General features: G+C 42.4%; 1 protein-coding gene across 1 annotated transcript in view; it reads left to right on the top strand.

Moving 5' to 3' along the window:
* Window positions 1-26,038, top strand: part of MICU1 (mitochondrial calcium uptake 1) — a 123,250-nt gene that overhangs the window by 14,250 nt on the left and 82,962 nt on the right. Inside the window, exons 2-4 of the mRNA XM_081863583.1 lie at window positions 3,006-3,169; window positions 19,737-19,923; window positions 25,697-25,859. Coding sequence (XP_081719709.1) covers window positions 3,009-3,169; window positions 19,737-19,923; window positions 25,697-25,859 — 511 coding nt within the window. The 5' untranslated portion in view covers window positions 3,006-3,008. The remainder of the gene's footprint in view (window positions 1-3,005; window positions 3,170-19,736; window positions 19,924-25,696; window positions 25,860-26,038) is intronic.

The following is a 26,038-nucleotide window of genomic DNA, read 5'->3' as shown; positions in this document are numbered from 1 at the left end:
ATAGTTAAAGCGGTCCATCTAGTTTGCACCAGGGCTTTCAGGACAGATGCAATTGAAGTAATCTGTTTAACTACTGGATAATAGTCTTTTAGTTCTGCATGTCACAGACACAAAATACACCGATCCAAGGCCCTTAATTTTGTGCTTTCTCTGTGAGAGGTCCAGAGGGGTGGCCACAGGAGAACAGGCCTTTTCTGCAATGGTTCCTCATTTGTAGAATGTTCTTCCCAGGAAGGTTCACTAGACGCTTTCATTATATATCTTTAATCACCAGGCAAAAACCTTCTTCTTAAACCGGGCCTTTGGCTAATTAAGTCTATGGCCTTTTCAACTGTCTGTGGGGGTATTGTTAATGTTCGTCATTATGATACGTATTTTTGTGTTTTTATATTGTAAACTGGCCTGTGAATTGGGATGAAGGCAGTGTTGACTTTGATGCTGGTGATGCTAATAGTCATTATGGTTAGTGATGATGAAAAGAAGAAGAAGAAGAAGAGTTTGGATTTGATATTTGCTGCTTTTGACCTTTAAAGCCCTTCACGGCCTAGGACCCTCGTACCTACGAGACCGCCTCTCCCGGTATGCCCCACGGAGAGCCTCAAGGTCCATAAATAGCAACACCCTAGTGGTCTCGGGCCCTAAGGAAGTTAGATTGGCTTCAACCAGAGCCAGGGCCTTTTCAACTCTGGCTCCGGCCTGGTGGAACTCTCTGCCTCATGAGACCAGGGCCCTGCAGGATCTGATTTCTTTCCGCAGGGCCTGTAAGACGGAGTTGTTCCGCCTGGCCTTTGGCTTGGAGCCAATTTGATTCCCTCCCTCTCTTTCTTTTTTCCTTTCCTTCTCCTCCTACGACGAGGCTATATTTTAATATTTTAATGTTTAAATATTTTAATGTTGTATTTTAATGTTGTTTTTAAGTTGTAATCATTCAACTTGTTTTTATTATTGCTTGTAAGCCGCTCTGAGCCCGGCCTTGGCTGGGGAGGGTGGGGTATAAATAAAAAATTATTATTATTATTATTATTATTATTATTATTATTATTATTATTATATCCCGCTTTAACAAAGGAGTCTCAAAGCGGCTAACAATCTCCTTTCCCTTCCTCCCCCACAACAAACACTCTGTGAGGTGAATGAGGCTGAGAGCTTCAGAGAAGTGTGATTAGCCCAAGGTCACCCAGCAGCTGCATGTGGAGGAGCGGGGATGCAAACCCCGTTCACCAGATTACGAGTCTACCGCTCTTAACCACTACACCACGCTAGCTCTCCAGGAGAGAGGAGGGAATTTGGACAAGAAGGCAGTGCTTTGTTGCACATTCACAGTTACAGTCCTAAGCATGGTTAATATGCTAGTAAACTTTTTGTGTACCTTGGGCCTGAGGGTGTGACAGTGGCCTCATTTTTATCTTGGAAATATTGGCAAAGTTTCTGTTCAGTAAAAAGAGGCATATTTCGGAAAAGGCAGCAAATTCACTTGTGTATTTCCCACATAAAGAATTTCAGTAAACCATGTCCATTAGGATTGCTATTTAAAAGTCTGACACCTATGGGTATTCAGCAAGATGGAAACACCATGCCTCATAGTACAGTAAAGGTACTTACATACCGGAGTCATTATTATTTCAACTGTTTCCATTTTTGCAGTTCCCACAGGTGCCTCTTAAATAGGTTGTTGATTGTGCTTGGACACGATGTTTCCACTTTAAAGATTTCATGTTTAAATACCACTTAGGTCAATAGCCAGCTTTCCACTGCATCTGGTCATTGGGTTAATTTTTGTTGGTTCTAAAAGATGAGCTTTTCTAAAAGGAAAGTATTAATTACAGATGAATCCCAATAGACAGTAGTAGCCAAATTTAGGTTTTTACACTCCTTAGACAGGCCGCCTCAACTGAATTGCTGTTCTCCTCCCCCCACCTTACCTAGAACTGAAACTTAGGCAAAATGATCTGCTTTAATGCTTTGAAAAGATGCAATACGCAAAATGAAAATAAGTGTTCTTTGAGAGTCAAAACATGCACAGTGGAATTTTCAAAAGTCATCATTTGTTGAGGCTGTGAGCTCCTGAGGCCTGGAGGCTTAACAAAGACTTGATAATTGCACACTGGGGTCTTGTCTCTCCATCTTGGGAGAGAGAAGTGCTTGAATAGTACCTCTGCCTGCCTTGTGAAGTGCTTGATGATTCACCATTGTAATAGCAGGGTCCTGACACGAGTGCTAGACAGAAATGTGTGCCACTAGATTAGGGTCAGAATTTCTGACTTCATAGCAGATGCTGCAACCAGCACCTGTGCAATGTAGGCTAAGAATTCATAATGCCAAGATTCAAGCTGGGATCCTCTTAGGCTGTGAACCACTGGCTTCCCCTCTCTGAGGCTATAGAGGCTATAGAAGCCGTGCTGTCCTGCCTGCCCACCCATTCATGCTTCCAGGTCCAGGTTCTGTGTTAGTAGGCTCTAGTCTTTCTGTGGCTTCTTGGCCTTGCCCCATGTGGAGAAGCTTGTCAGTCTACCTTCCTGCTCCTCCTCTCCTTGCTTGTCAGCATTATCCTTTGAAGCAGCATTGCCTACATCCTCAGTCCAGCCTCCATCTTTTAGATGGGATCTACGTCCCAGACCTCAGCCTCTGACTGGTTTTGCTGCAGGATTCCCTCCTCTTCTGGATCTCCCCCAGTTTTCCGTCCAACCCTTGTCCCGCTGCTGTTGTGACTTGCAGTTCAGCTTCCCCATTTTGGCCTGTTTACGACCTAGCGTAGGTGATGGCCCTCCACATTCTGTTGGACTACAACACCCATCATCCCTGACATTTGGCTATGCTGGCTGGGGCTGATGGAAGTTGAAACTAAGAAATATCTAGAGGATTACAGGTTCCCCACTCCTGAACTTAGTGGCTGCACATGCATGTGGTCCCCTGTCCCCTGAAAGACACCTGATTAGACAGTTAAAATGCAAATATTCAGCTCTCGCCGTGGTTCCCTTCTCATTGCACTCTTTGCTTTTCTCCCCAGGATGTTGCGCTTCCGCCTTCTCCCTGCCGCAGCAGGTTTAGCTGCCATTTCTAGACGTCACTATGGAACAGCGCATTCCCTCCACGGCCGGCGTAGGCTCATGATGGTGGCTTTTGTAGGGACAACAGCTGTAACAGCAAGTGCTGGACTTCTTTGGAAAAGGTAAGTGCTTTGAACTGCCATTGCAGCTCTCTTTGACTTTCAAAACTAAACTTCAGGCTGTTGCTTTGATAACAAATTACTGTTTGTAGTGGCCATTAAGCTGATTTTGAACAAATCTTGCTCCTTGCTTGCGCAGTGCAGCTGCCATTCTTTTTGCTCTATTTGAGCTGACAAAGAAAGGAGCAGGTCCAGTAGCTACCAGGGTTGTGCTCCACATCCCTTCAATTACCACCCTTTCCAAGCTGGCTGTATGGTGTGCTTTTTTAAAATAAATAAAAAAGAGCTATTTTATGCTAATAAACACAAAAGCAGCATGTATAGTTCAAAAGCTTTGAAGAAGATATATTTCAGAGTTGATAATTTTTTAAAAAATGCATCAAGACTGGCCATCTGTTGCCAGACTACCTGTGTAATAAGCAATCTTATTAGCACTGCCGAAGGAAGAGGAGTGCAGGGGGAGTGCACCGCCCCTGGCAGCGCGATCCCGGTGGGGTGCCATCGCGCCTGCCCCCCTGCCTGCGCTGGGTGCCCCAGGACATGCACCACGCCCCCGGGGCGCACACCAGCCCCACCCCCGCCTGCTCTCCGCCCCCTGGTGCTGGAGCATGAATCTCCGCCACTGCTTATTAGTTAGCTGCATAAAGGAGAGAAGTCACAACTGCAAGACTATTGCATACTTCTCCCTTTTCGTGTGACAAAGAAAAGGTATAGGAGGCTTGTCCCATGTGCAGAATGGCACTGATAATATGGGCTACATATCTGAAGTGCTAATCTTTCAGTCACTTCTTTATGTCCAGTGTATTTTCGTCATTGAGTTGGGCAAGCCGAAGGAAACTCTTGTCAAATATGCTTGAATGGTTTTAAGGGCATTTTCTTATCCTCTTGTATAGTATTCTGAAACCACTTGAAGCAGCATGTTGGCTCTGACCTGCATAGTGGCTAAGTACAGTTGCTGGTTTTTCTTGGAAATAGCTCCTTCTGTAACTTGACTGGGAAGCAATTTGCTTATTGTTAATGCCACAGGCATCTTCGAGCCAAATATGCTTCCCTGCCTGCAGAGATGCTACCTAGTCCCAGTTTCCAACTTAGAGAAGAGTTGTGGAAGCAATGATATCTCTGGCAGTGGAAGGGGAAGATGTGGCCCTTTATTTGAGGTTGGGAAAGGACTAAGGTGCTATTTCACTGCTCCTCACTTTCTCTTTGCTGTAATCCACTTGGAAAAATCACTGCCCAAATTTATCATATTTAAACACACCTCTTACCCTGGTCAAAAAAACCAGTTTCATTTCATTATTTTGGAAGACTCTGGGTTCAATCCTAAGCACGTACAGTGGTACCTCTGGTTAAGAACTTAATTCGTTCTGGAGGTCCGTTCTTAACCTGAAACTGTTCTTAACCTGAGGTACCACTTTAGCTAATGGGGCCTCCTGCTGCCGCTTCGCCACCGCTGCACAATTTCTGTTCTCATCCTGAAGCAAAGTTCTTAACCCAAGGTACTATTTCTGGGTTAGTGGCGTCTGTAACCTGAAGCGTCTGTAACCCGAGGTACTACTGTATACACAGAAGCAAGCCTTGCTCGGTTCAGTGGGATTTCCTAACTATGCTTAGGATTGCAGCCTTAGGGACCTTGGATTTTGATTCTAAGGGAAGGGAATTCCACAGTTGAGCAGCCAATATGAAATCTCTTGTGGTCCTGATTCGTGTTAGCATTAAGAGGACCTTCCTTGTCTATGTTAGGGGTCATGATAGGACAGAGGCAAATCTAATAGAAATGGGAATAAAGAAAAAGGAATTCTCAAGCACTTGTTTAAACACCTGAAGGTAAAGTCAGAAGCCTCTCAAGGTTATGTAAACTTCAGGAGGGGGATCCTTCTAATTGGGAACAGTAACTAATTCAAAGTGAGGCTTTGTATAAATATTCTATCAGGGAAGTTCACCCACTGCAGAGGCAATATAACACAGTGCTTGTTTTCCTTCAATTAGTTAAGCAAATATGCTTTCATTGGTATATGAATCCTTGCTGCGCTGCAAAACTGCAACCTCCTCAGGGGTGGGAGGATAGTGGTTTTGCTTCTTCTTTTTTTCAAAACTTCCCTTGCATTGCACAGACTGTGATGATATGTGACACTAATAAGGAGTGTGTGGCTTCCAATATTCCAGTTAACCTTGAGTAGTCTATTTCTAGAGCTGTGGCACTTAATCAAGAGTTCAATGAGAAGGCCCATTATAGTAATCCTTGTCCACTGCAGGGGGCCCATCCCTTTGTGCCTGAAGATGAATTGGCTTTGTGGGCTTTTCTACAACAACTCTAATGGCTTCTTGGGGAAAACACTTCTTTTAACTACCTTGGTGTGGTGTGTATTTCTTCCTTCCTCTTGGTTTCCCAGGGATTAGTATTGCTTGTGAATCTGGATCAGAAAGTGTGTTCACGATAGAAATTAACTTCAGCTGCATGGGCATCCTCACGCATCAACATTTGTGCTCTCTAACTAATCCCGAGGGTAAAGCACAGTACAGGTGCCTGGCTTTGTGATTTCAAAACTTGTTGCCAAAGACCCATTTGCAGATTAACTGTGCCATGGATCTGCTGTAAAGATACATGGATTCAGCTTTTAAAATCTGCATGAGCAGACTGCATGGCTACTCAAGAAATACTACATCTAGTCTTTTCCCCCAAATCCTCAACATGCTACCCAATCATTCTCAATAGTCTTTACTGCTACCTTATAAGGTAGGGCGCTATTATGAACTCTGTGTTCTTATGGTGGGGCACACAGGCTGAGGCTTAGAGTGCAGTGGTCTTCCGTAAGCACATAGCACAAGTGAGACTTGAGCCAGGGACTTTCTCCAACGTGGAGCACATTCTCTTTGCGACTGTATGCTGGTTGTAGTGTTACTGTTGCAGTTCACCTTAAGTCAGGCCGTGATCTTCCAGCTGGAAGATCAAAGGCACTGTTGGATTCTGGTCTTGTGCTGGAACCCATAGGAGAAAGCAGGAAGGGTGCTGGACCACGGACAGCTCCGAGTGAGCAGCTGGCTGCAACAAAGGTTGAGACACCGGGCTGAGGCCTTTCATACCTCTGTCTCCAGCCTGCTTCCCGTTGAGAGAACTTCAGAGCCTCAAAGGGCCAGCCCTCTGGCCCTGAAGATGGGCACTCCTTTTTTTCACAGCTTCCAGTGCTGCCAGAGTGGTGGTGCGTTTTGGGAGTTATCTGGTCCTTCTGACTCAGGAGAAGATGTCTGTGAGAATCCAGGTTCTGGCCGTATGAGCCCAGGTGGTCTGGTAGGTTCCTATCCAACTGTCTCAGGTGCAGTGGACCCGCTATCTTCCACAGTCAGCTCTTTGCTCTGACCCAGACCCAGCTCCCCACCTGGGGCCTCTGCAGCCCCTGACTCTGTGTCCAGATCACACAGAGCATTGGTGAGGAACTTCAGGCCTGGGGGTCGAATGCCTCTCTGTCTGTCTTCCCAGAACTCTTCCCAGGCTGCATCCCTCACTGGCCCTGCTTCACACAGTGAATGTTTTCTCCTGGGTGGACTGTGTCCTTGGAGTCAGATAATGCCTTTTTTTGTCTGGTTGGAGGGTGGAAAGCTCTGTGTGTGTGTGTGTGTGTGTGTGCGCGCGCACACACACGCATTGAAACAAGCCTACTATACAAAGGTAAAACTTACATTTGTTGCCCCATTTTTGCTTTTAGCCTCACCCACTCCTGGCATGTGGCCCTTGGAAGGTTGCCCAGAAAGAAATGTAGCCCTGCGGCTGAAAAACATTCCTCTCCCCGGCATAGAAAGATTGGGCATGGTTTTCTATGCAGTGCTTGAGTCAAAAGTCTTTTCTGCACCAGGCTGAACAATAATGCTTTCCCAGTTGTAGCTTAACAAGGTTTTCTAGGAGGGGAAGCTGTGGGACAGGAGCTTGGCAAGGCTAAAGTTAAGATGTGATGCTTTTAGAAGTTCTTCCCAGACAGCTTTCTGCCTAGACAATTGTTGTATCAGTGGTAAAGGTGCCTAGTCATTACCAGCTGCAAATACAGAGTCTGTTGATGGGCAACAGAAGTTGCTGACAAAATGACACTTGCAGTTCTTAACCCATCTAGGGAAAACATTTCTAACATTCTGGTTGGCTGAAATGGGAGTTGTCTTTCATGAATGGAAAGACATCTGTAGAGGTTACATGATGCAGTTTCAGAGCAGACTCCCCCAACCCACCCTTAAGGTTTCATAATGGCAATAGAAGTAACCTAGGAACATGGATATTGAGAGATCTACTTTTACAAGCTATATGAGGCTGAGGTGAGAGCAATTAAACTTTACAGTGGAGGGCAATTTTTTCTATAAATGGAAATTAAGGCTCTTGAACATTGACAGGCATACTAATCTTCCATCTAGCTTGTTCATTGCTAGAAGGCATTTATCCTTGCCTCAGTTCCATGTCTACAGCTGCAGTTTTTCTTCAATTCCCTAGCTTCTCCCAATCTCCAATACTATTGGGCTGGAAGAAGGCTTCATTAAGTGTTAGGGCTTCTTGAGATTTTCAAGCAGTGACTAAGGAAGGCTTGTTCTCTGTGGGCTAGATTTTCTGTAACACATTCACTCCTCCAAGCCTTGTTTTGAATATTAATGCATATGTTGCATGCCCGGTAGGCATCTGCCTGACAGTTGTGTTCTTCTTAGTGAACAGCATGGTCCTAAAAACATAGGGAGGCATTTGGCGGACATATAGTTGGATGTTGTAGTTGACTGCTCAGAATATGTCGACCATACACCTTATTAGCAGCCTTTTAAAGCCATTCTCAATAGACCACAAACATTTCTGACTTTCCCAGCCATGTGTACACTTGGGGTGTGTAGATGACCTGAGAGCACCCTGGAAGTGAGTCCTGCTCATCACAAGTGACCCAGGCCAGTGGCTATTTGCAAGCCTGGGTCATAGGCACTTATCTTCCCTTCAAAAGCTGATGTGTGTGAGCTGGTCCCTCGTATGGTTATTTTCCAGATACAGTTGATGGTTGTCTCTAGTTTAGTAATATTGTTCTGTGCCTGCAGAATCCTGTCCAATTTACTTGCCCTGAGCTAGTAATGTGGAGCTTCCTCAGAGTTGCTACAAGTATAAACTTTGAGTAAATATTCTTTCTCTTCCCCCAAATTAAATAGAAAACTGACAAGACTAAAGAATCTGTATAGGTGGTTCAAGTGTTGGTGTATAGGTTCTTCCTGAGTTCAAAGAGGATTGGAGGACATCCCAAAGTCTAAAGTCCTAAAGTCGTGTTAGTAACTTAGCTTCCCTTATTTCTGTTGAATAGCTGAGGGCAAGAGACTAACTCATACATTGGCAAAGGAAAATAAAAAGTCATCTCTCCGTGTGGCACAATTGCATCTGACTCAACAGATAGGAATTGCTTGTCAGGCAGAGGGATTTTATTAGGCGCATTTGAATATTTATGGCTGTGCATGCTTTAATGACTCATTCGGAAATCAGTAGCATAATTGGTGTTTTATTATTAGAATGAAGTATGCTTTGAGGTGTAGTAATTGTGCCACGCCAGTTTCTTCACTTGAAGCAAGGAAACTGCTGCAAGTAATTCTAAGATGAAAATGTCCATGCCCCATGTATTAGTGGTAAATGAATTTTCTTTGAACTCCAAACTCAGGAACTTAAACATCGTTTTTAATTCTGTCTGTTGGTTTTTCTAGAGCAGCACGGGCACCCTCTGGTGGATAACATGGGAAACAACTTCTAAACTGGTGGCTGTTGGTAAATCCTGTTTAGGGAGCCACAATCATGCTAAGAAACTCAGTGGTACTAAATGTTGATCCCTCCAGAAGGCTTAATGCTACATAAGGCATCTCTTTGGATCAAACGTGGAGATTTGCTCATGAAATCAATTAAACCCTATTTTCCTTTTTGACCTCCTTCCTTACCTGTATCTTCCAAACCAGAGGAGTTTTCCTCTTGCCTCAATTCATCCTGCTGCTTTTGCTGTTGTGAATTGTGAGGATAAAGTCAAGCTTGTTGCACTCTGACCTGTCGGAAAATATGCTTATGATCTTGGCTTGCTAAAGACATTCCACTATGAATCAGCTGGCACTGTGTCCCTTTGAAGCCTGTGTGGCAAATACGTCTTCTGCCTATTAAAAGTAAACAGTATGCTGCTGCCAGTTGCCAAGGGAAGCTGGAAGCAGAGTGATTGAAAGGCTCGTAAACAAAAACTCCAGATTGATCAAAGCATAACAAATATGTGAGAGCTGCAATCAAACAGTTGCACACCCCTACAATGCATTGATTTCAGTAAATCTTGAGTATTTGCAACTCATTTTAGCATTGGCTTCCCATCGTTGTGCATTCTGCAGATGGCTGGCATCTATCTCAGCTGCATTGCCTCCGAACATCTGCATGCAGCCTCTGGGAAACTGGCTAATTTGTTTCTTTGGTGGCTTTATTAGATTTTTATTACACATCTGGGGAGTTGAATTTATAGGCTTTTCCGAAGTAAGGATCCCTATATTGCTCTTATCTGTACAGTTCTTAAAATTATAATGTCTGCTTGCGACACATGCACAAGCACAGCATGATTTACATCTGGTCCACTAGCGAGCATCAGTAGCATCTGTTTTTCCAAAACAATTGGTCATCTACCGCTGCCTGCATTTAATTGTGTTGTCCTGTGGCTTGTGTATCTGGCCTTGTGAGGTTAATTGTATTTGTCCAGAATAATCCAGGAAATAACCTATAACTATATCGTGAGTAACTGCATGGCTTTTGCAGACACTTTCCTTGCCTGGCTATGTGTGAGGATAACGTACAGCGAGGCCAGTGATAAACCTGTAGTGAAAAGTTATCAATAACATTGGTTTGGTGTGGGTGCAATGTACCTGCTCTTTGAACTGTGTAGCTATCAGAACAGGGTATTATGAGATTCTCCCCCTCTTCCCTTCTAATGCATGGTTTCTCCCCCCCTTTTTGTTTTTGGTTTTAAGGGGACACCTGCAGTAACCAAAATGTGAAAACCTCCTTCAAACTGTAGTTTCAAGTTACCTATGAGAAGAATTAACACCAGTACATATATACTATGATTTAGTGTCAAAAGGGAGACAGGAAGAAAATTCCTATGTTGAGGGGAGTAAAAGAAGAAGATAATCCATCTGTTGGAGGAAAGAAAGGAACTCTCACAACATCCTCTCCTGGTTCTGGTTAAGAGATGGTGACTGTTACATCTGACTGGGTCTTAGTTTGAATGATTTTCATAGTAGAGCAGAATGTTTAGTAAATATTCTCTCTGTTTGGAAAATCTGACACTTCTCCACCTCCATTCCTCCTCCTCCTAGAAAATACCACTGTCCTTCCTCTTTAACTGAGACATTTTCCATCTCTATTTCTGCTACAACAGCCCATCAGTTTATGCCAGATTTATGGCAGATGGGTTTTCCTCCCCACAATATTTCTTGCATTTTTTTAACCTGTTTGGGAGGCAGGGAAAGCTTCCATCACCATCATATTTTAAAGTCTTATGATTTGCATAGTGTAGATGTTTAAATCCATGTGTTGGTACATGTCACAATTTGAGTGAGTGTGAGGGCTGAGCAAGTAGTTCCTACAATTCTCTACCATTTACTATTGCTGGGAGAAGCTGCTGATTTGAATAACATGATATTAGATAATGCTTTGCTTACCATTCATTGCAGGACTGTTCCTCTTTCTGTCTTTGTAAAAGCAAATATGTTGTTATACTTGGGTGGTTTACATACTTCAGTTCTCCAGTATTCGTGAAAATTTGCTCTCCCAAATTTTCACTTTTATAGAGTTCTTACAGGATGGCAGTTTTGTGTGCAAGTTGAAATGCTTGGCTAATATTTATATAAATTTTGCATGGCATTCTGTGAAGTTGTTGCATGATTACTTGAGACCCTGGGTATGTCTAGTGGTCCAAATTGAGTATTGTCTGGCAGCAGCTCTCCCAGATTTCCTGGCCCAGTCATACCTGGAGTTGCTGGGGATTGACCCAGAAGGCTGTATCAAAAGCAGGTGCTCTGTTACTGAAATTTGGCCCTTCCTTGTGGATGCAGTACTATATATTCCAATTGGTTGAAGTTTTATAAGGTATCAGCGGAAGTCTTACCCTGCCTTGCTACCAGGGATCCTTTCCATTGGCAATGCCGTGGATTGAACCTGAAATATTCTGCCTGTGCATAATTGCTCTACTACTGATCTTTTGTCCCTCTCATGACCAGGTGATGAACTCTGCTATTCTTTCTCCTTCACCCCACTAGCTCAGATCTTTTTATTATTATTAGATATTGGTCTGTGTTTCAGAATCTCCATCTTAGCTACGACTTACTCTTTTTTATATACAGAAAGTGGTCTGATGAGGAACCACTGCTCCCATAGGTGAAATGCAGCTTTCCAAGCCTTCCTGTTTAGCCCTTTATATATATATTTTTCATCTGCACCCTCCTCACGTGCTTTTGCCTGCCTGACATGTGTCGTACTTTCCTGGATAGAAGAGGGTGTTCCTGGTGTGTGTGGCCTCCGGCTTTAGTATGATTGGAATGTAGCTAAACATACAAAGGTAGGAGTCGCAGCAGTTGTTTTGCTCATCCTGGCCCTGCCCATCACTGACACACAGCTCCTGGAAAGTTGCCCGCAAGAGAGTGCAGACCTCGGGCTGGAAAAAGTTCCCCACGCTTTCATTTTAGTAATCACACTGTTACATTGCATTAATCCCACTATTGTAGAGTTGGGCAAAATATGGCCCTAGGCACATATGCAACCCTCTGCCTAATTTCAACAGGGATCAGTTCAGACTGATCCACCTTTCCTGCAACTGGGTGAGAAGGAAGAGAGAAGGAGGGAAGGAGGGAGAGAAGGAAGCGATAGAAAGAAACATGGGGCTCCCAACAGATTACCCTTAAGGGAATGTGGCCCATTACAGAAAATGTGTGTGTCTTTCCCAACACACTGTTGGGTACTCTTGTGACCTAGGCTCTCCCCTTGAAAATCCGAATGTACTTTGAGAGAGGCAAGGAGGAAATCCCTAGGCTGCCTGTGGCTTTCAGTCAAACAGACTTGGGCAAATTTGTTTACGGTCTTGCTCTGACATCGCTAATTATTGTGTAGGTGTGTGAGCAAGGCTCTTCAGTGCAACTGCACAGGCATTTAAGGCAGTGGCATAATTGCATAATTTAACATGCCGTGTTAAAAGCAAGGTTGTTTTTGTGCATCCAGGTGGTGACTAATGAGCTGTGTGGCACTGTTGTACATTTGCAAGTAGGAGATGAATCTAGATTGGGAAGAAACAGAAAATCCTGCTATAGTACTTGAAAGTCAACTGGGGTTCTGCTGTTTCTGCCTTACTTTAGGAAGTGTGTTCCTATAGGCAAGGCACAGACTTCCTCTTCTTGTTTACTGTCCTAAATTTTAACTCCTTTACTTTGAAATCCTGCAGATTGATTCACTGGTCAGAGCTGTCACATATATATAACTGGTTCACTGTGAATTTGGTGTTACTTGTGTGGACCTTGGGCTGATGTGGTCCCATTCCTCCTGTGCTCTTATTCTTTTATTTTTGTTTGTTTGTGCTACATCTTAGTGAGCAAACAATGGCTTGCGCTGGCCTTCTGAGCCAGACTTGGAAACCATGATTTGAATGTGGTTTCCTATTCTGTTTTGGGTGGACAAGAGCAAACCAGATTTTGCCAGATGTAGTGTCACCTTTTGGTTTGAGCAAGATAGGTGCAGCATTTAGGGAACAACAGAGCATACAAGCCAAAGGCTTACTCAGGTAAGAGTAAACCTTGGTTTGCCATTGTATGTGTACCAACCCAGTTATACAGGCAGGTGGGTAAAACAGGTTTTCAGGTTCAGAACATGTTTTAATCCTGTATGATAAGTTTTGATTCTGGGCAACGTAGGTTAAAGTTGCTTAGAAGGACAGGACTTAACCAACTAACCTGTTCTGTCACCACAAGGCTTTCCACTTGCACAACAGAACTTTTCTTTTCCTCCTCTCGCTGTGCGGGCCTGAGCTCTTCCTAAAACTGCTCTGGAGGGTTGTTGGAACCCTAGAACATGTTTAGGGGGTGCAGAGGGGAGGAGGGGGAAGTTCTCTTGTACAAGCATAAGTCCTTGTGCTGATGGAGCAAGAATACTGCCCCAATTTCCACTTGTTTGCTTTGTGCATGGAAAAGAGTCCTTATAATAGAATTCTGTATCACCTCCAGATCTCATAGGAAGGTATGTTGTGCCATCCCTTGGATGAAAAAATTTGCACAGCAAGTTTTTGGTACCTCACAGAAGAAATTAGGGACTGAAACTCATCATTTAAAGTATTTAGTTGCTGTATAAGAACTTAAATCCACAAACTAAAAACAACATAAAAATATTAATGGAGAATAGGTGGTTCTCATCTTCACCCTCAAAGTACAGGTTTTAAAGTTACTAGGTGGCACACCAGTTTGCAATTCTAATTCCACAATTGCCAATGAAATCCGTTCTATATAATTCTGTAATGCTATGTTAGTGCTCATAGTCCAAACGTGTACCTCATAAAAAGTCAATGCCAATGGTAGCTGATGAGCTTTGAAAATGTATGTTTGCAAACTGTGGACAGCAGAGCAGAGGTAACAGCATAATGACTGTTTTCCGGGGATAATATTGTGGTTCAAAGTGAGTAAAGGATGGTTTTATTGCTCAAATTAACTAGCTAAGCTTTTAACATCCTGGTATATGTACTTTAGACTCATCATCAGCCAGCTCTGTATTAGCATGTCTTTGTCAGCAGGAAACAGTTTAAAAATGCCTAATGAGCAGAAGGGCTACTGCACATTTGATAGTTTTATATGGTACAGTGTAAGGGAATTTCCATTCCCAGTAATATGATACAGATATAAATCTTTTGGGAAATGCCATAGTCTGAGCATATATCTCTGAAAATCCAGCATACTTGGCAAAGTGGCCTTGCCATCCCCATTTCATATAAATCATGTTTCAGTCATCTTCTATGCACACAGGCAGGAATTCAGTTACTTCATCCCCATCCCCTACATAGTTGTCTCTACTGGGAGTAGATTAGAAATATATTCCAGTTCCCACCTCAAGTGAATGGGCAATCCCAGCGAGGAGCAGGTGGGGGCTACTCAGGGATGTCCTCCAAATCTCTTGTCACCAGTGAGTGGGCCTGGACAAGGGACTGGTGGTGGAAAGATGAATGCTAAGGAATGCCTGTGGTCTCTATTTGGTAAGTGCTGTTGGGAAGAGAGTTTCAGAATTCAAGGGTCTTATTTAATACTGTAGACTTTTGTGTTCAGGGAAACTCTGTGGTCTCTTGAAGGTATCAGCAAGGAGATCAGTTCATTCCTGTTTCTTATTAATCTCTTTTCGGGGCCAAATCCTCGCAAAGCAACATACTGAGAGAAGTAGAACAGTAGAACCTCAGGCAGAGTAGATCCCCAAAATGATTGTAGTAATGGTTTGAGCTTCCCTTTTAGTATTGTGTGGCAAGAGAAAGATCAAATAGGAGCCCCACAGTGTCCCAAATGAACTAGGCAAGATTGTATGTGCATAGAAATTCTGATATGCCCTTGCATATATGGCACCTTGCAGGGTTTCTGTCTTACACGGACATCAGAGATCTGCTAGATTAGAACAAAGGTTTGTGTAGTCCAGATCCTGTTTCTTGCAGTGACCAGCCAGATGCCTCTGGGAACCTCAAGAGCACAATAGCTCAGCAACTGTTCTTTCCCATCAAACTGATATTCAGAGGTTCCTGGAGGCAGAGTATAGCCTTCATGCCTAGATTTGTACATCATCAGAGAAGTCAGTATGCAGAGGGCTTGCTGATGGCTGATACAAGTGTTTTCAAAGGCAATAAAGGATAGGGAAACAGATTGTGGTAGTGGTTTGTCCTCTTTTTCAATTTTCAGATTCAAAATACTGTTTTCTCATTCTCCTATTGGACTAGGAACTAAACTAAAAACACATATCGCTGGGTGGAAAAAGTTGTCCTATGGAGTAAACCTGGAGAGGAAATCATGGTGCACACTATATACTATTTGTATTTTAAAGCATTCCCCAGTGGTGGTAAATGTTCTCCAGAGGAGCTACACAGCCAGCTCTCATTTCTCAGAGCGAATTGTAGATTTTCACAATACTGTGACACTTTAGTGCTAAAACAGATATTGCCCAGTTGTGGATTTGACATGTTTAATATCTCCCAAGAATACATATTAGAATTTTTTCCTCCATGCCAGCCTGAGTACAGCATTCTGCAGAAGACAAAACACAATTGAATAGCAACTTGTCCTTTTTATGGGCCCAATTGACACGCAGTGAGTTTCCCTTGTGTTTTGCCTATTTGCAAGGCAATTGGGCCCCTTGTGCGGCTTTTTGATACTGTCCTGGCAAGTGCAGCTCTGTTTGGATTTGAAGAATGAGCACTTTCCTCTTGGACAAAGAGTTTTCATGTTTTAATGCACTTATGGGCTTTTATCACTTTGGTGCAAGGAAGAATTTACATCCTCTATCAGTCAGAAGCTGCACCGTATTCCTATTTAAAACTCCTGGCACGGTTCCTATGAGCCTCCATGATCACTTCACCCTTTTCTGTAGATCTTTTTGAAAATTAAATTAAATTAAAGCCTCATTAAAAAAGAGGCCTGGCTGGTGACTGAATGCTCACTGTTCTTGTCCCATTTTATGGGGATACCTATTAATGAACTTACCTTGGGGCTGATAGGAAGATGTGGTTAAGAGAGTTGGTTGTGAACCAGATAGGCCCCCATTTGCATCTCACCTCTGCCTGAGCCTGAGTGAAATTGTCCTTAGATAAGCAAATATCTCTTAGCCTCCCACTGCAATATAGGGACAATAATTGCCATAATTTCTGATGCATAAGCTTTATGATCTGGCTGCAATACTTTACCTTCCATTATTATTGTCACCGGTGAAAAAGACAGATAAAAATAGAGACTGTAGAAAGTACTATTATAGAGTCTCTCTGTGTTTCTGCTGATGTGATAACGAGCCAAACTCTGGAATACCCTGATCAAAACTGTGCAATAGCAAGTCTTCATGTCATTATTAACGATGCCCAGTAGTGAAGTTGGAGTCCAGAACAAGTGCTCTGGGTCATGTTTGCTGAAGCGACAATATGGCTGCATAAGTCATATTTTGTAGGTAGTCAATAATGTGAGATGTATTGTAAAGCAGATCAAAGATTGATTATTAACTGCATAATGTTCCCAATGTTTTCAATTACAAGTTTGTTGGTTTTATAAGAGTATTAAAAATGTAGAGATAGCCACATATGTGGAATTACTCTTTTAACAAACTCATTCAGATAAGCTTCCCTCCCCATCCCCGACACTCATATAATTGCCTAGATTCCTAAATAATTAATTTTCTTAAAATAGAGGTTCTCTCTTTTTGGTACTAACAGATGTGTGGGCAAATTCATGCAGGTGATTAACTGCATTGTGCTGCAAATGTTTGCACTGAGGTCCTATTCAGTAGGTCTTACTCCCAGGAAACTGGGTATAGGATTGCAGACTTAGGCTGCACATTCAGAACATGTTGGAATGTACTTCCAAGGAGATATGAATAGGATTTCACTGTAAATCTGGTTTTCCTATATTGCTTTGCCCAGCACCTTATGAGCCAATAACACTACTTCTCAGCAGAAGCTTCATAAATTTTTATGATTTACATTATTGTAGATGCTTTGCTGTTTTATCATTATAACCTAGGCGTATGTTAATTTGCATTCATAATGGTGACTTTGTTTAAAGGACGCTGGCAGCATTTCTCTGTGATTTAATACTTCCCTAGTGTTCTGCAGAGTGCTTTAATTTATTAGTGCTTTCAAGTCTGTCACATACACTACGTGTCAGAGGTTGATCAGCAGCTAGCATGAAGAGAAATGGGTGTATGGGTTTTTCCTCTACTGAAGCAGATGTCCTAGTTTCCCCCCGGTCTTAAATCTGTTTAAAATTCATATATTTGCAATGAGGAAATATGTGTGAAGAGCTGGACTTGAGAGGCCATCACTCCTGGGAGACAGCCTTGTTCTTCATGGCTTCCTTGTGATTTCTCAGACTGAGAGCGCATGATCCCTCTGTTGCATTTTAATGGAAGCTTTGTGTGTGTGTGGCTATGTGTACATCTATACCCTAAAAATCGGAGTTGATTCTAGGTCAGACTTGAAAATCTATTTGTGAAAATAGCACAGTATATTGAGGAATGTCTCTCCTATTTAAAATCCCAATGCCCGTTTCTTACCTAGCCCTGTATTCTGTACCCTTAAATGACTCTGCCCATACAGTGGTACCTCTGGATGTGAACGGGATCCGTTCTGGAGCCCTGTTCGCATCCTGAAGCGAATGCGACCCGCGTCTGCGTGGGTCACAATTTGCCACGTCTGCGCATGCACGCGACAACATTTTGAGCGTCTACGCATGCACAAGCGACGAAACCCGGAAGTAACATGTTCCGTTACTTCTGGGTCGCTGCAGAGCGCAACCCAAAAACGCTCAACCCGAAGCTACTTTAACCCGAAGTATGGCTGTATTCCCTTGCTATTGGTTGTCTATAGAGCTTCCTTCCTTCAAGAACACCAGTGTGGTACCAAAAGACTCGCTCTTCCCATGAAGGTTTGGCTTTAAGGCTTTAAGCCCCCTCTCCCCAAAACTAAACTTGAATTCACAAATTTTTGCTCCTTTATTTTTTTTTTCTTTTCTCTGTCCCATCCTACTTTCTGTTGAAATTTAGATTGAAAGCGCTTCTGGACAGGAACCTTTCTTGCTCATCTTACTCTACAAAGTGCCCTGTTTATTTAGTGTAATAAATGTCCTTTCTTGCTCCCCCAAAATATAGAAAGTTGGAGTTTCCCAGGCATGCTCTTCAGCATAGACATGCATAGGATTGTGCTGCGAAATAACTTTGAGCGCTTAACTTTCCACCTCCTGATGGTATCAGGAATTGCGTTTGCAAAGCAGAGACTCCCTGTGCCATGCATTTGGGTTCCCGTCTCATAGCTTATGGCCAAGGAGCTTCAGTTACCATTATCATCAATCCTTTGCACTACAAGTTCTGCGGCTTCATAAAGGAAAGGAATGCAGTCCAGTTCATCACTTGTTGGGGATCAAAAATAAATCAACAGAGCGGAGGCTGAGCAGGTTGTTTGTTGTGAACGCTGCAGTTCTGAAGGCAAAACCAATTTTTATGATCCTTCCTTTATTGCTTTAACTGCTTGTTTATTTTGGGGCAGAGAATTTTCGGGCTTGTGTCAGAAGCATTTTCTGATCAATATTTTTCTGGGGAGAAAGCACTAGTGCCCTCTCCCTTTCATCATACAGTAGAGCAAATGAGGAAGTGTGAAATTCACTTAATAATGTGGACTCAGTCAATATTCTGGAAAAAAACCCCAGAAAAAAGTAATTTCAGTACATTTTAGTTACTTGGGTTCAGTGGAGTCGAAAGAGAGACACTGCGCTGCATTTCCCTTTAAAAAATGATTTTTGAAAAATCTTTACTTGTACAATATACAGCATTCATCTATTTATTGTACAATATACACTATCTGCTTTTCCCCTAGCAAAGGATATGGTATTTGGAAACTCTAAGAAAAGGAGGCAAGAGAAAGTTTATTACATCTAGCAACCTAATTCCATCATTCCCATGGAAGTCACAGTCAGGAAAATGCCCATTGTGTAGGCAGTTATAAAATATTGTTTCAATTGAATGAAAGAACTGCTCTGAAACTTATTCCACCACTTTTGAAGACATTCAGTGAGACTGTTGGATGCTGTTGATATTATATGCACCAGTATAACAGTTCCCATTCACTGGGGTCGGTAGAATTGTGTGTTTTCAATCATCGTGCCAGGGAGTTTTAAACTTATAGTGAGATTTATTTATTGCTTCTGACCTTGGAAGTTTTGTATGTGCCATTTAAGGTATACATGGTGAGTGGATATTGGGTGTAAAATGTTGGCATTGGGTGCTGCTGTTTTGGGGGAAAACCTTTAGGTTGCTCGTTAAGTGACTTTTCAGTTATCTTTATTCAGTCGCTACATTGGATGCTGAGCCACTGCTTCATAAACCATGATTTGTAAAGCCTTAGTTGAATGCCATGCTTCTCCGTTCTCCCACCCTGTACCTACTTTGGCATGGAGATCTAGGCCAAAGCTGGCATAGGAAGAGTGGAGGTCTGAGGAGCGCATAGCCGTGATACTCAGCTATAGCTTTATAAATCATGGTTTTTGAAGCCACAGGCTATTGTCTGAATGCAATCAACATCTTCTCCTTTAGTACTGGCACTGATCAGGTTATTATCTTTTAGGTCCACCTTGCACTAAGAAATCCTATTTAGCTTTTAAGGGTTGCATGTCGGGCTAACGTTCCTTAAATGCAGAAGGTGCTTGTTGGGTACCTAGAACAAGGTTTTCACTTCTCTGAGGAAGGATCTAATTGCAAAGTTCTTGTTGAATTTGTAGCTTTTCAAAAATACAATCTGACAGGCATTTTAAAAGATCAGATGTTCTTGCTTCACACTTCCTTCTTGTTTTCTCTCAGAGCCCATGCAGAAGCACCATCATCTGTGAAACATGATATAAGGGCAGAGCCTGGTGAGAAGATGAAGAACAGAGAAGAAGTAGTGAATGAAGGAAGTGATGATGGGAAAGCTGTTGAGTCAAGCGATGAAGATGCTCCGGTCGAAGAAAAGAAGAAGAAGCAGCGGTCTGGATTTCGGGACCGTAAGGTATGTATTCTTGTTGCACTGGAATATTTTGCATTAAACTGCAGTCAGTTATACCATCAAGAGGTGTGAAATTGTTGTGGTCTTCAGTTGCTGAGGTGTGTGTAGAAATGTAAAACAGGGATAGGAGATCTGGTAGACCACAGCTCATTTCACGCTAGTCATACTGGCTGGGACAGATAGCAGGTTAGAAACCAACCACATATGGAATGACACGGGTCTCCATCTGCTCTGCATGTCTCTTCTTGGGTCATTCTTAAGGCAGTCATTAATAGAAAGCTTTTTGTCCCATTTGTCTCACTACCAATTTGTTGGTGGTTTATACGATTCTGGATCAATAGAAAATTATGACTGGGATTCAAAGAGCTTCTTTCGGACCTTGTTTGGGTGTAATTCTAATTAGTTTAGTATTTTATCTGAACCAGAGCTCAGGTGTGAGCTGGTGTTTCATTGGCCAAGAACTAATGGATGTGTTTGTCTTTGAAAGGAACGTACTTCTGCCCCATTGCAAATAAACCGCAGTTAGGTTCTGTGTGGTGTGTTGCTGTTCGAGATACACATCCAAAGGCTCTTTGCTCTTTCATTGCATCCTAGGGGAGAATGTGTGCTTTGGATGTGTGCTTTTATCTATGCAGAAGAGCTTCTCGGGTGTCCTGGCATTCTTGGTAGGCTAATGAATTTATATGTGGAGCAATCGACAGCAAACTGTTTTATGATTGTGATATACCTAAAAAGGAGGGTTGCAGGGAGATGAAATCTGTTTTAAGCTTTAGGGCTTGGAAACCATTTCTGTCTTGATACCATTAAAGAAGGCAATTAAAAATGGCCGAGTAAATCAAAGCTGACATGCGAGGCATGTTGGAGTGCGACTCGGTAGTGAAGGAAGTGAGAATATAATAGTTCCTTTGTCAGATAAATCCTTGCGACTTGTTCATGTACGAATAACTCAGGGACTGACAACTTGTTGTGAACCACTTCGCTTGAGTCTTCGGAACACCAGGAGAAGGGAAAGGTGCAGATGTGACTGAGGGTTAATGACCAGTAAAAAGAAATATGAATGGTGTGAGGGTAGTAATTCTTTTGGGGGGAAATAGTTCTATATAGCAGTAGGACTTTTCTGTAATGTCTGGGAAAAGTTATTAGCTCCTCCAAGTATTACTGCCCTATGGGTGATAATATGATGAGGCTTCTCTTTTTTAGTTAAGGGAATTTGTCTCTGAGGAATCCTTTATTTTATTCTGTTTTGACAGTTACTGGACTTTTGATTTCCATTTTGCTGAAATACGGTGATCAGAAATGGCTGAGTTTTTACAAATACTTAAAAATCAAAAACACTTTTGATACATCCATGTTTCTCTGTTTTTATTTGCCAGAAGAGCAACCTTCCTAGCCAGTAAATCTGAGCAGCTAGAATTAGCTGGGGGAGTCTTCTCTCTTAATAAATTTTGGAGGTGAATTGTTGATACCTGGTTTATTGGTATGATTGCATTTTGGTTAAAAATTCTGCATGAAGAAAGGAAATCTCAAGAAACATATTTGGTATAAATTGATTTGATATGTTAAACATATGTAGGCTGTGGCAATTCAAACCATTGGAAGAACCCCCAAAACTGACCGGGCATTTTGTGCCATAGTATTAATCATTCTCTCTTTCTCCCTCTCCACAATTCCCAGGATATTGTCAATAAAACTGTAGTAGGGAGGGATAAAGTTTTTCTTTAGTTGGACTGCCCTGAATGACCATGGAGCTGTCTACAACATATTACTAAAATCATTATTATGGTAAAATGAACTAATAAACTTGTAGCTGATGATGCTGTAGTAAATTTTGAAGTGGAGGACTTCATCATGGCAGTCTTATAGGGAACACCCCCAAATTATCCGTAGCCATAACAAAAGGAGAGTTCAAAAATGCAGTCACCTGTCTTGATCCATTATATATACCAAATGGGAGCAGTACATAGCATAATATTCATTTTACTAGTATCAGCAGACAGTCAGAGAAACAGCGATATATACAGTCAAATAAATAAAATGGTTCCACTGTTGGAAGTTAGGATTAAAAGTAAGCCCTGAGTCTGAAAATGAGGAATATTTCTGGTCTGGGTGGTTCAAATGGTGCTGATCTAACTGTTCCATTGATGTTGGAAGTCAAGGAGTCTATAGTCTGTCATGTTTTTCTCTTGGTCGTGCTTACTTTTTAAGTTACCCTTTCTTCACTGTGATCCTGTGATAAACTATTACTCTTGTTTTGATATTAAAATTGTAGCATGAATATATTTTAACAAGGTCTGCTTGTGCCTCTGGTGGCTTCTGTTGATTAAGCAACTGATTGTATGTTAACCTTTTTGGATTGTCTGAAAGAGCTGCAGATGCAGAAGGTACAAATACCCAAAGCCAAGTTTCTGTCACTTTATGAAGACTGAAATATCCCTTATGAGTTTGATCTTGTTTCAGGTTTATTTTTCAAGTGTTAAAATAGCACAACAGATGGTGGCTGTGCATTGTGCCCCTTCTGTTGCCCTCTGTGGTCCAGCAGAGTTGCCCACAGTCCCTTTATTTTGAAGTAACAGTTGTGCTCTCAGAGCACTGCCAAAAGGTGAGATGTTAGAGCATCTTTCTTTAACCCCGTTACCCATTAGAGCACTGCAGGAAGCTGCCAAATGAAAATAAATGTCAACTTATCTCTGCCATTACAGTGCAGCATGGAACTTCAGATTGCTGGCACCCCACTCTTGGCTTTGCACATTGTCTTCCTAAAGATTCTGTGAGCCAAATGAAACATTTTTAAATGGGACAGGCTGTGTGGGTTTTAAGTTAGCAGCCATTTTTCTCTTCAAGCTCCTCAGCCTTTCAGAAACCTTTTCTGCATGGTCTGCTATGGAACTCCAGTGGATTCTAGGGCACATAATTGCACTAAGGCAGATGTGGGCAACCATTGGTTCTCTAGATATTGGTGAACTATGACTTTCATCATCCCTGGCCATGCTTGCTGGAACTGACGGGAGTTGTAGTTCAGCAACATCTATGGTTGCTTTTCCAGTAAAATGTATGTTGCATACTCATTGCTTTCCTTCTCATTTAGGTACCGTATTTTTCGCCCTATAGGACGCACTTTTTCCCCTCCAAAAATGAAGGGGAAATGTGTGTGCGCCCTATGGGGCGAATGCAGGCTTTCGCTGAAGCCTGGAGAGCGAGAGGGGTCGGTGCGCACCAACCCCTCTCGCTCTCCAGGCTTCAGGAAGCTATCCTCAAGCCTTGCTAGCCCGGCGGGAGTTCCCATGGGCTCGCAAGGCTTGCAGGCAGCAGCCTGCAGCCCACAAGCTCGGGGGACAGCGGGGAGGCGCAGCGCATCTTCCCACTGTTCCCCGACCTGGTTTGGAGGCTGGCGCTCGGGAGAAGCGCGCTGATTATTATAATTTATTGCTTGTACCCCACCCTTCTGACTGCCACTCTGGGCAGCTTCCAACATACAGTGGTACCTCGGGTTAAGAACTTAATTCGTTCTAGAGGTCCATTCTTAACCTGAAACTCTTAACTTTAGCTAATGGGGCCTCCTGCTGCCGCTGCGCTGCCGGAGCACGATTTCTGTTCTCATCCTGAAGCAAAGTTCTTAACCCAAGGTAATATTTCTGGGTTAGCGGAGTCTGTAACCTGAAGCGTCTGTAACCTGAAGCGTATGTAACCCGAGGTACCACTGTATATAAAAACATAATAAAACATTAAACCGATAAAAAAATAGAAAGCATCTCTATACAGGGCTGCCTTCACATGTCTTCTAAAGGTTATATAATCTCCTTGACATCTGATGGGAGGGTGTTCCATAGGGTAGGTGCCACTACCAAGAAGGCCCTCTACCTGGTTCCCTGTAGCTTCATTTCTTGCAGTGAGGAAACTGCCAGAAGGCCCTTGGTGCTGGATCTCAGTGTCCAGGCTGAATGATGGAGGTGGAGACACTCCTTCAGGCATACAAGAAGCCATTGTAGACAATAGTGTGTCACACTTAGACTGCAAGGATCTGGGATGAAGTTCCTGCTCTGCCATGATGTTCACATGATGACCTTGCACCAGCCAAGACCTCTCTGCCTAACTCTACCTCACTGGGTGTTGTGAGCAAAAAATAGAGAATGTCCCATGTACAGTGTCCTGAGTTATTTGAAGGAGAGGTAGGGTACGACTGCAGTAAGTGACAACAGCAGGCAGATTCTTACTCATGTTCCTTCAAAGTTTTGAATCAAATTGTTGCATAAGGTGTGTATAATCCGTAACGTGGAATGATTTGGATTTTAACAGCAGTGAGAAAGCACAACTAGGCTACAGAGGACTTCAGATACTGCAATTGGTCATGAAATTGCTGTGTCAGCTTTTCCCTGTCCTATTTTTCAAAATTTAGCCAGGCTTAGATCCATGCTAAATTAAGATAAACAGCTGGAAGAGTTGTTAGCACTTGCTTCCTTTTTCAGTTGATTTGTCTGACCTTAAGCTGCAGTTTATTAAGAATGCAAAAGATGGGAAGCTGATGTAAGCTGAACTTTCAGGTGGTTTTGCTCTGCTGCTATGTGCCTTGAATTGAATTTCTTTAAAATATACTGTAGAGTATTGACTGAAGGTAGTTTTCTGATGACCTGTTTGCATAGTCACTCCCCTCCTCCCCACTTTCTGTGAAATAGTCAAGCACTTTCACTCTGCCCCTAACCAGAGTTCTTAAAGCAAATCCTGGTGGAGATGGACATTTGAAAGTGAGAGCATTTTGAAAAAAGGCCGTTTGGTTGATTAAAGGCCTAATGTGGCAAAGTAATCATGTGTCTGCGTGGGGGATGCACCCCTTTCACACATGCCATGAATTTGATGAATGGCCTTAGGGAAATCTGTTTGACTCAGTATAGGAACTGGGTAACGAAATCTGTTCTGTTATGTATCAGACAGTCACCTTTTTATTTTTTTCCAACAATAGTTATAAATAAAGTTTTTATCCCAGGCTGTGTACCTGAATTGGATTTGATTTTTTTAAATATATTTGACATTGTTTCTTATATTGCTGGTGATTTTTATTATTATATTGATTCAGAATATTTGATGGGAAGCCATTCATAAATGGAATTAAATGAGTTATAAAGGGGTGTGTTTGCAAGGACCACAACATTTAGTGTTCAAAATGCAACATTTCAATAACTAGTTCTGACCGTTCAGTCACACTCTAGCATGGCCAGTGAACACAATCCTGGCACAGCTGAGATGGGTGTGAACCTGCAACCTGTCCCAGACATGGTGGCCATCAGGAAGAGGGAGCAAGTTTAGCCCCCAATATGTTTCCCATATAAGTGGATGATTTCTGTATCATGTATATGTGCCATGTGTCCCCATTATTTAGACATACACAGCCTTCTCAACACCCCCTGCCTGTCACAATGGCAGTTTTGCTGGTTATTATTAAATGACACACTACTGGAACAGAGGCAAATACTTTTTACTGACGTATACTATATTGAATGAATGATTTTGGTCACAGACCAATAAAGACTTGTTGAAATTATCATGCTTGAGGGCTTAGAAGAGACTATAGTGATAAAGGACCCAAAGAAAAGTGAAGAACCAAAGTGTTTGGTTGGGTCTGCCCATCACTAAATCATTCCCTTTTCTATATGTAGCACAGTAAGTTGTTTTATTGGTTAGCATTTTGCAGGGGTTGTATATGGAATTACCTACACGTGTCAAAGCAAATCGTTGTGCTGTTTGAATGGGGGGGATCTGATGTTCTCTTTCTCTATATTTTTAGGTAATGGAGTATGAAAACAGGATCCGAGCGTACTCAACTCCAGATAAAATCTTTCGCTATTTTGCAACCTTGAAAGTAATAAGTGAACATGGAGAATCAGAAGTATTTATGACCCCACAAGATTTTGTGAGATCTATAACTCCAAATGAAAAACAACCAGAAAGTAAGTGACCTTGTATATAATGACAGCAAGTATATGTGATTATGCAGAAGTGAATTCTTGGTTATTGTAATCCGTTTAAAAGGTTGATTGGCTTATTTCATTTGTCAACTTTCTATATAGAGATATTGGCTCTGGCTATTTCTTCCTGAAATGAGGCTCAGGAATGATGATTTAATTTT

This window comes from Podarcis erhardii (genome assembly GCF_964252035.2).
Source record: "Podarcis erhardii genome assembly, chromosome: 5".
NCBI lineage: Eukaryota > Metazoa > Chordata > Lepidosauria > Squamata > Lacertidae > Podarcis > Podarcis erhardii.
Note: the sequence above shows the minus strand (reverse complement) of the source record. Positions and strands in the feature narration are given on the sequence as shown.